The sequence below is a fragment of the Cynoglossus semilaevis genome, chromosome 1 (genome assembly GCF_000523025.1).
Source record: "Cynoglossus semilaevis isolate Cse_v1.0 chromosome 1, Cse_v1.0, whole genome shotgun sequence".
Taxonomy (NCBI): Eukaryota; Metazoa; Chordata; class Actinopteri; order Pleuronectiformes; family Cynoglossidae; genus Cynoglossus; species Cynoglossus semilaevis.
Genome location: NC_024307.1, coordinates 11,450,537 through 11,460,437, shown reverse-complemented (window position 1 = coordinate 11,460,437; position 9,901 = coordinate 11,450,537). Strand labels below are relative to the sequence as shown.

General features: G+C 40.3%; 3 protein-coding genes across 7 annotated transcripts in view; 1 reads left to right on the top strand and 2 right to left on the bottom strand.

The window, feature by feature from the left end:
* ddo (D-aspartate oxidase) overlaps positions 1–290 on the bottom strand; it is a 3,337-nt gene extending 3,047 nt beyond the window's left edge. The window contains exon 1 of the mRNA XM_008310990.3: positions 142–290. The gene's annotated coding sequence lies outside the window, so the exon portion shown is untranslated. The remainder of the gene's footprint in view (positions 1–141) is intronic.
* The window catches only part of zbtb24 (zinc finger and BTB domain containing 24), a 5,282-nt gene extending 759 nt beyond the window's left edge, over positions 1–4,523 (top strand). Inside the window, exons 1-7 of one of the 5 annotated variants that reach the window (XM_025054549.1) lie at positions 153–497; positions 1,270–2,088; positions 2,322–2,489; positions 2,603–2,686; positions 2,764–2,847; positions 2,935–3,016; positions 3,114–4,523. In XM_025054549.1, coding sequence (XP_024910317.1) covers positions 290–497; positions 1,270–2,088; positions 2,322–2,489; positions 2,603–2,686; positions 2,764–2,847; positions 2,935–3,016; positions 3,114–3,921 — 2,253 coding nt within the window. In that variant the 5' untranslated portion in view covers positions 153–289 and the 3' untranslated portion in view covers positions 3,922–4,523. Of the gene's footprint in view, positions 1–152; positions 498–608; positions 633–1,264; positions 2,089–2,321; positions 2,490–2,602; positions 2,687–2,763; positions 2,848–2,934; positions 3,017–3,113 lie in introns of those variants that run through there. The other 4 variants (XM_008310981.3, XM_025054553.1, XM_025054558.1 and 1 more) reach the window with 4 other exon arrangements.
* A 245-nt stretch (positions 4,524–4,768) lies between these two features.
* On the bottom strand, positions 4,769–8,616 carry LOC103379423 (coiled-coil domain-containing protein 162-like). Its single transcript, XM_008310973.3, has 11 exons — positions 8,399–8,616; positions 8,058–8,108; positions 7,768–7,935; positions 7,515–7,667; positions 7,285–7,419; positions 6,963–7,115; positions 6,529–6,738; positions 6,149–6,269; positions 5,989–6,054; positions 5,318–5,457; positions 4,769–4,838 (listed from the first exon to the last, which is right to left on the bottom strand). Exons 1-11 carry the CDS (start codon positions 8,576–8,578, stop codon positions 4,785–4,787), a joined length of 1,431 nt encoding a protein of 476 aa, XP_008309195.1. The 5' UTR covers positions 8,579–8,616; the 3' UTR covers positions 4,769–4,784.
* Between the last annotated feature and the right edge of the window lie 1,285 nt (positions 8,617–9,901).

The following is a 9,901-nucleotide window of genomic DNA, read 5'->3' as shown; positions in this document are numbered from 1 at the left end:
TATATATATATATATATATTGGATATATACTCCAACGTAAACATGTAGGCAGTATAATAAAAATAAAAATAACACAAAATAATCTTTCAAGTAACCCCAGCGACAGTGCAGTGTAGTCGATTAAAATATACAAACAATCACCTTTAGAACCTTCTTTTTGACGGTGCAGCGAAGTATCTCGGCAAACATGAAAGCCCTCCGATTTTACCGGTTCTACACAGACGCCACAGACCGCCCTTTTGCGTTATTCTAGTCACTACATTGACATTAGACAAACATAAAAAACGACATGGTGCATGTTTTAATATCACAGCTGTTAAACAATGTGGACAAATTTTTAAAACAGATTTATAAAGACGTGGGGAGATGGGTTTCAGCCAAAGCAGCCGCTTTTCAACTCAACAGTGCTTTGGTAGATCAGGTAAAGGGCATCTCGTGTAATATCTTACATCTCGCGATAGAATGTTCTTGCCCTCTGTTGAGAGAACGTAGCGAAGGTAAGGTCCTAAAAGCTCACTGTTAGAAAATACACAGCGGTTAGAGTACTAAGCTGGTCCTGTCAGTGACAGTGGTGATTCGTTTTCATTCACGTTAGTTAAAAATTATGTCTGCCTGTCTCTAATTTGCCTATCGTAGGTCACAGCATATACGTTCCTTACAACATTGCAAAACTAGCGTGTTTGCTAGCATTCGCATTGCTTCTATTACCGCTCTGTTTACAGTATAACGCTCTATCGTCTTCAAATATGGTACACAGTACAAATAATTGTAATATTATAAATAAATATTTTAACAATTTTCCAGAAAGTGTAATTAAAAAGAAATAGCTTTTAAAAAGTGAGGGATCGACTTATTTACAGCAGCAGTACGTCGTACCGGTTGTTACGGTAACGACGTACCGTACGTCGTTTTGCAGTAGTATTAAAAAAGTCCACACGCGATGCCAACAATTACTCCATATGAATAATTACACATATTAAATTAGCTAGGTAATTTAGCTGACATGGAGTGAACTTACAGCCGTTTACCCTAATGGCTAGTGTACACATAACGCTAAAACAAGGCATATGACATGTGCAGTATAGTATTAAGTTTGACTATTAAACTACGATGCTTTCATTCATGAACAATAATGGGAAATATTTAAAAGGAAACTCTTCGGCACATATTTAACTTTATTTTCAATATAATGTTAAAATATGGTCAACAAAATTCACTTGCAAAGATATTATTTATTAATTTTTCTATTTTTTCCCCCCCAAAGAGCAGAGGGTGGTGTTGTAGAAGAGAAGATGTCTCAGGAAACCTCGGCCAGAACATCTTCACTGGTAGCTGTTCATTCAGACTCCCATAGACTGAGCATCCTGAGTAAATTTCACAAACTAAGGGGAAGGGACCTGCTGTGTGACGTCACTCTGGTCGTGGAGGACGTTCATTTCAGAGCTCACAAAGTTCTGCTGGCAGCAAGCAGTGAGTACTTCTCCCTCATGTTCACATCACAGGATGGTATCGGTCAGTCTACCTTCAGACTGGACGGCATGGCAGCTGAGATGTTCTCCACAGTGCTGGAGTTCATCTACAGTGCTCACGTGTCCCTGGAGGAGAACACCACAGAGCAACTCCTGGCCGCAGCTCATCTGGTGGAAGTGAAAGACCTTGTGAAAGTGCTCACTGAACTGACAGCTGGTGCAAAAGAGGTTGAAGACGACACAAGATGTGTAGACAGACCTGAGGATCCTCATCTGTCCAAACGCAAAAAAGGACGACCAAAGAAAATTGTGGCAGTAACGGAGCAGGAGGCAAAAAGTTCACACTTGGACAATATGGACAATAACCAAAAAGAAGGCAACTGTAAAACTGACACTGATGTTGATCCAGAAGTCCATCTGGGTCGACAGAGCAAACGCAAAGTCAGGCCTCCAGTAAAATACCTGAATTACCAAGTGGACCAGGACACAGCGGTGAGCAAAGAGCCGGGGAAAAAAGGCAGGAAAAGAAAATATCCAAACACAGAAGCAAGATGTGAGGACTGTGGCAAAGTGTTTAAAAATCACCTCTTTTTAATAATCCACAAAAGGACACATACAGGTAATCACAGCCCAGAGCTAAGATCGACGGATCTGTAGCCTTCATTCATCTTTTACTCCATGATACTTTTCAGATTAGCTGGGCTGGAGTCAATCCCAGCAGTCATTGAGAGAAGGTGGGCGTGGGCCGGGACAGCTGACCAGTGAAGGATGATCACTGGCTGAGACTGCTGGGATTGGCTCAAATCCCATCATGGACGTACGCCTCACTATATTCTGCACTGATTCCCACAGGAGAGAAACCTTTCCGCTGCCAAGTGTGTGGGAAGAGTTTTAGCCAGAATTACATACTGCTGGTTCACCAGCGCAAGCACACGGGAGAGAAACCGTTCGTCTGCACCATCTGCTCCAAAGCCCTCTGCACCAAACACTCACTACAGGAACACATGAACCTGCACAATGGTAAGAGCTGACGAGGGTCACACAGATGGAAATGGAATTATTGAATTGATGTTCAAGATTTGAATTGTTAAAGTCTGTTGATTTTTGCTGATGTTTTAAATTGCACCACACAGAAGAGAGGTCTTTTGGATGTGACAAATGTGGAAGGACTTTCACACAGAAGAAACAACTCAACTGTCATTACAGGGTTCACACAGGTGATACTCAGGTTCTGTTTTCACTGCTTAGCCCGAAAAAAAAATTTAATATTTAAAAATTTTTTTTTTCTTTTTAGGAAAATCATTCCCAGAATGTGCAGAGTGTCATCACAAGTTTCCTGACAAAGCTCAGCTGAGAAAACATCTGAGAACTCACACAGGTGAAATTTCGATGAGGTTCTAAAAAAACTGGTGAATTGAGACCAAAACTAACGTTGGAAGTCTAAAATTTCTCACTGTATTATCAGGAGAGAAGCCTTTTACCTGTGAGATTTGTGGAAAGTGTTTTACAGCCAAGAGCACGCTGCAGACTCACATACGAATTCACAGGTCAGAAACTGTGTGCATTCTTCTTCAGTCATTTTCATGAAAAATTGAAAAACTGCTGCGTAGCTCAAACCACGGTTGTGTGTTTTCACCTGTACAGAGGTGAGAAGCCGTACGCCTGCAGCCTCTGCAACAAGTCCTTCTCGGACCCCAGCGCCAGGAGACGACACGTCTCCTCTCACTCAGGGAACAAACCCTTCACCTGCTCCACCTGCAACCTTACATTCACTCGTCTGGACAATCTGAGAACTCACACCAAATCACACGGCAAGGAGCGAGTGCAGTCAGCGGAGTCTGCCTCAGACACAGCAGTGGTGATGTCAGCAGCAGAGCCTCAGGAGGAGGTGGAGGAAGAGGAGCGGAACATCCTGCAGCTTCAGCCGTACCAGCTGCCATCCAGCTCCGAGCAGGAGATCCAGCTGGTGGTCAACAACATCAACTTTGTGCACGAACAGGACATCAGCATCATCACCTCAGAGGGCGACACAGCCGAGCCAGGCCAGTCCAGACTCACCCTCCTCACCCAGGCTTCGGGGCACATGCAGAACGTGGCTCTGGTCGCTCAGGGCGCCGTGGTGGACCACCACGCGACTCAGATCCAGAACATCGGCATGCTGGAGGGACAGGTGACGCAGCAGCCGGAGCAGATGCACCTCATCACTCTGAGCAAAGAGGCCATGGAGCAGCTGCAGTCGCAGCACGGCCCTGCTCAGCAGCTGCAGGTGATGCATCAGCCCGTGCAGCAGCACGGCCAGGCCATTCACATCAGCAGCCAGAGCAGCCAGCCCATTTCCATCAGCCAGACCAGTGAGCAGATCTCCAGCCACCACATCCAGGGACAGACCTTTCAGATCCAGGCAGGAACTGTGTCCTATCTGTGTACCACTGGTCTCCAGCAGGAGAGCTGAGTGTGGACCAGACTCTGAGACATGGACCTGAACAGATTTTATATCTGAGTGTGTTCAGCACAAAACAGTTTTACCCACTCACTAAGGTTTGACTGAAAGAGTTGAGTTTTTTTTTTTTTAAGAAAATAAATGTTACAAAAGGCAGCGTCTCAACATGGAGAGTGGATTTCTGTCTTTAAAAAAAAAAAAACAATTTAACAAAAAACTGACAAATTTAATAAATATATGCCAAAACATATCAGTTGTTATAAAGTATCACTAAGTCACTAAGGAAAAGAGAAATATCTGGTCTGTTTTTTTTTAAACTTTAGATATACAAACCTATTGTAAAAACCCAACAGTGGAGTTCTTAGTCGTCTTTGGTGACAGTAAAAAAACACTGGTTCAAGGCCAAGTGTAACTGATGTTATTTTTAATGGGCATTTTTTGTGTTTTCATATAAAAAAAAAAGTTCAGTTTTAAGGTGCGTCAATTGTTCACGCCAAATCAATCACTGAATAGTTATTGAGATGCTTTTAACCAGATGAAGTATTTAGAAATCAACTCTTCTTGGTTCTTAATCTACTACATCAACTTAGTTGAATAAAAGTAGAACTTGAAAACAGTTATTAACAATTGTTATTTTTATTTTTATTGTTTCCATTTTACAACTCGTCTTCTCAGATCATCTCATACAACTCAGTGAAAACAATAGATAATCAAACTGAGGTTTTATTGTCCAGGACTTTGATATCAGGCTTCACTCACACACACCAGACAACAGTGAAACCACAGCAGCACTGAGTGTGTGTATATGTGAGTGTGTGTATATGTGAGTGTGTGTGTGTGTGTGTGTGAGTGATTTTTCTTTTTTTTTGTGTCCTTTACAGCTCAGGTAACAACCTCTGTGGCGTCAGAACGTGCAGCTGAGACGGTTCCTTATAATATGATCTCCATGACATTGACTATTAACTTTTTTTTTCTTTTAGACATTTTACATTGGTGTTTCTATAGTTACCTATTTAATCTCGAGGAATATAATTTTAAACATATATTTGATGAGCACTTGGTATGACTGTTAATTGTGTTACTGTACTGTTCTGTCTCAGGCCTGCAGAGACTCAGTCAGCAGCTCAGAAGTCTAACTTCAGATTCTACCACACTTCTGGACCCGGCCTCAGAACGTAGACACCTAAGAGCAGCAACAGACCAGAGTCGGTCCAACACCAGAATCGACCGACAAAGAGCAGTAAGTCCATTTGTCTAGAGTAGTCTAACACTAACCAAACAATATATGATGGCTAAAAGATAGCCCAAAATTATATATATATATATATATATATATAATTTTGGGCTATCTTTTAGCCATCATATATTGTTTGGTTAGTGTTAGACTACTCTAGACAAATGGACTTACTGCTCTTTGTCGGTCGATTCTGGTGTTGGACCGACTCTGGTCTGTTGCTGCTCTTAGGTGTCTACGTTCTGAGGCCGGGTCCAGAAGTGTGGTAGAATCTGAAGTTAGACTTCTGAGCTGCTGACTGAGTCTCTGCAGGCCTGAGACAGAACAGTACAGTAACACAATTAACAGTCATACCAAGTGCTCATCAAATATATGTTTAAAATTATATTCCTCGAGATTAAATAGGTAACTATAGAAACACCAATGTAAAATGTCTAAAAGAAAAAAAAAGTTAATAGTCAATGTCATGGAGATCATATTATAATTTGATATTTCTGTATTTAATGGTTTTAATGAAAAAATCTAAATTGCTCATATTGTCAGTAGTTTATTAGTTTGTCAATTGAAACATTGCAAAAATAGATTTAAAAAAGTTAGCAAAATGAAGCAAATAAAACAACTAAACATTAGCCTAAATATAGCATGAGCTAACCAAAAGTGTCTTAACAAATCCTAACAACTTAGCTGAAAAATAGCAATAAAATTAAAGGTTAAATTAAAAGGTAACTAAGAGTTTGCTTAAAAATAAAAGTTAAACTTGTAGAAGTTCATAAGGACAATCAGTGATCAGTCAAACTTTTCTTAAACAAACGTATGCAGTATTTGTCAAAGATTGTGTCCATTACTTGCAGAAGGACTTCTACTACAGCTCCATCTGCTGGCTGACAGTCTGTAACCACTCCTGCTCTGCACTGAAACACAATCACAAAACATTGACTAAACTGTTAACATGTGGAAACATCAACTCTTTGAAGTCAGTCAATGTCAGTTGTGGTGAATGTGCACCTGCAGCAGAGCTGTTTCTGGAGAACGTTTCCTCCATGTCCACCACCTGGTTCTGCAGCTTCTCTACCTGCTGGAAGGCTTCTTGTTTGAGACTGCGCTCCTGGTGCAACTGGCCCTTCACCTGCACTCAGGAAATTATGAATGTATGTTTGGATTGAAGAAAATGTGTAAGCATACAAATGTCATTTCAAAAAATTCTTCTCTGATAGAAACACCAAGAAGATTTGACCTAATCAGAGGATATGTAGAAAAATAACTATTGTTATTGTTGTGACAAATTGTTTAGAGCTTCCTGACTCCCTGCTTTCCTGTCCTCCATTGTCTAGCACCATCTTCAGGCATTTCAATGAACAGCTGAGGCTCTAACACAGATCACAGACCTGTCTTATCTTCTTGGCACTGCGTTGTCTCTGGAACTGGCTCATCTTACTGCCTCTGTCCAGCTGCTCAGAGAGCGCCCTCAGCTGTCTGTCTCTGTCCTCTACATCTACTCTCATCTGCTCCAGACTCTTTGCTCTGTAGGTGTCCAGCTCCTGCCTGCTGCGAGCCTCCTTTGCGGACTGATGTCTGGCCATCTGGAGCTCCTCGCTCTGTAAAAGTGACAGTGAATTAGGAGGTAAATAAAAATCAATGTGAGCAGCTCATCATTCTGATTTAACTTTTGACTTTTTCTACAGCCAGGAAACTCAAAAGTCAGGACACATTTCCTAAAGTATTTTTTGTGTTTTTCAGGAATCACAGGTCCGTTCACACCTTCATTCACACCTTCATTCAGATTTAGAGTGAACAAAGATGTTCTGACATTGATTTCTACCTTCTTGCTGAGCAGCTTCTTGGTTCGGCTGCACTCGGCCTGACAGGAGCTCAGCATCTGACGAACAGCGTCCAGCTCCTCCTGGAGGAGAAGCACCTCCTCCTCCGCCACCATCTTCACTCTGAGGGCATCGGAGCGACTGCTAATCTCCCTCTGAAGACCACAGATAAACACCAGCTCAACTTCTCATTATGGCTTTTTGCCAAGAAAAGTCACGCAAGAAACGACGGCCAAGAAAAACTCACAGGTCAGGAATCACACACGGTGCAAATAAACATCAAAGGGAAAATAAGAAATAAAATTTCACTTTTCCTCTCCTCACCTGCTGAGTCTGGAGCAGCTGTCTGTGAAGTTTCTCCTGGTCCACCGTCTGCTTCCATCGACTCAGAGCCTTCAGTTTACAGAGCAGAGACGTCAGCTGACTGTTCTCCAGGCTCAGATCGTGAAGCTCAACCTTCTAACACACACACACACACACATTCATACACAAGATCAAATCATTTTCTTCAACACACTAAACCAACATCTTGTGTCCTCTTGTGTCTCCAGTACCTTTAACTGTGTGACTGTGAGATCCCAGTTGTCTTTGGTGCAGTCGTACTTGTTCTTGATCTGCACGAGTCTCTCCACTCCTTCTCCTCTGACGGTGTTGACCAGCACAGAGACGTCCTGCTCCATCTGCAGGGGATGCTCGTCTAGTTTGGCCTGGATCACAGTGATTATAAAATAGAGATGGTAAAAATATAAATATAAATCACTTTGCCAGGTCCAACCAAGCACAAAGGTTCAGGGAGGAACCTCTCACCTTCAGCTGGACACAGGTGGAGACCAGTTGTCGAACCACATGGTCGTAATGTTCTTTAAATTTGAGGCACAGTTTCTCTTCCAGAGAGTGTTTCTCATCTTCCAGGTGAGCGACTCGAGCCTGCAGAGCTGAGATCTCCAGCATCATGTGACGGCACGAGCCCGAGACCTGTGGAAAAACAACAACAAAATACAGGGACACAAGGAACAAAGGTTTTTTTCTTCTAAAATGAATGTGATTTTTTAAAAGTTTTGTCCATCTTTATTCATTAGTATGTTTGTTTCACTCACCTCTTGCAGACGATTCCTTTTCTGTTTTTTTACATCTGTGGCTTTTAAATCCTGAGCACAAAACAAAGGGGGAAAGTAAAGCTGATATATTTATTTATCTGCATTGTAGTAAATGTTTGTTGTTTTCTACTATTGATTTAAATGTTTATGGATACACTTAGGCTAACACAGAGATATTTAAGTTCATACAGTATGATTAGTAACGCTGGGGGAAAAAGCATCAGACAACAAGTCAGACAATTTTGGGAAACAAAAAAAAACAAAAACGTTGTTGTCTGTCCTTGACATTGCTAATTTGTTTAATCTTCATTTTCTGCTGTAGAGATGAACCACACCCTGACCTGTTCTCTCTGGTACAGTAGCTTTTGGTTCTGCTGCAGGATTTGTTCATAGAATTGCGAGTAAAGCAGGAAGCTGCGGCGCTCTCTCTCCATCACTAAAGCCCCGAGGTGTGCGACACACCGCCTCAGATGATCCTCTGAGATCTTCACCTGTAAGAAAAACATCAATTTTTTTGTCATTTTTCCAATTTAATATATTACAGTGGACAAAAGTGCGCCGCTCCTGTAATGATTGAATGATAAACATTACAGCTCCAGTCACTAATTTCACATGTGGTTGTCATGTTGAAAAATTTTCATGATACATTTTGCAAAAAGTATTTTAAGAAATTTTTATCTTTTCTGCATGTTTCTCATCAAATTAGAGCATTTTGAAAAGTTTTTAGAAAAAAAATGTTTTGGAATTTTTTAGCAAAATCCTAAATTAAATGTCATGGTAGTCAGATGTTGAAAAATGTTCATGAAAATTTTTGCAAAAAGTATTTTCTAAATCATGTTTGCTTTGGCCCAGAAGCAATGTCTCTGTCTTTGATGTGGAACCCCAGGGTTCACCTCCTGGGCAAGTTCCCGGTTAGGGCGGTTGGTACCTTCCAGTGGACTCACCACCCACAGGAAGGTTTAGGGGGGCTGGTACGGTGCAATGTGATTTGGGTGGCGACTGCTGCCCCCGCGACTCGGTAACGGATAAGTGGATGAAAATGGATGGATGGATTTTCTAAATTGTATCTTTTCTGCATGTTTCTCATAAAATTAGAGCATTTTAATACATTTTTTAGATTTCTTTTTTCAAATTTCTCAGTAAAATCCTAATTTCACGTGTCATTATCAAAGGGTGAAAAATTGTGATGGAAATGTTTCGAAAAAAAAAAATTCTAAATTGTATCTTTTCTGCATGCTTCTCATCAAACTACAGCATCTTGAGACATTTCTTGGTAAAATCCTAATTTCGCATGTCATGAGGTCAGGTGAAAAATTTTGATGAAAGTTTTTGAGAAAAAAATTCAAAATGTAATCTTTTTTTCTTATCAAATTAGAGCATTTTGAGAATTTTTTGGGAAAAAAAATATTTTTGGAATTTTTCATTAAATCCTAATTTTGCGTGTTGTGGTCTGATGGTGAAAATTTTTGATGAAACTTTTTAGGAAAAAAGGAATTAAAGTTTTATCTTTTCTGCATGTTTCTCTTTTTTTTTTTTTAAATGTATTTCTGGAAATTTTCGGTAAAACTGTGGCTTTAAATCTGTGGCTTTTAAATCCTTGTGGTCTGATCGTGAAAATGTTTAAATATTATTTTTATAAATTTTATTCTATTAACGTTTCATGTTATTTCTGGTCAAAGTCTAATAAATTTTAAGAGAACATTTTTAGAAATAGTTTTGTATAAAGTTTTATGTCAAAATGTGAATTTCTTGTGTAATTTTTGGTCAAAAACTAAAAATCTTTTAAGAAAGTTTTTTCTAAAATTATTTTCCAAACATTTATCTTTTCCTGCATGTTTCTCATA

Coding starts and splice junctions, on each gene's coding strand:
- LOC103379423 (XM_008310973.3), bottom strand. CDS start 8,578: ATGACAAAAAAATTGATGTTTTTCTTACAGGTGAAGATCTCAGAGGAT. Junction 7,936..8,057: donor AAAGGAATCGTCTGCAAGAG/GTGAGTGAAACA, acceptor GTTTTTCCACAG/GTCTCGGGCTCGTGCCGTCA. Junction 7,668..7,767: donor CCACCTGTGTCCAGCTGAAG/GTGAGAGGTTCC, acceptor ACTGTGATCCAG/GCCAAACTAGACGAGCATCC.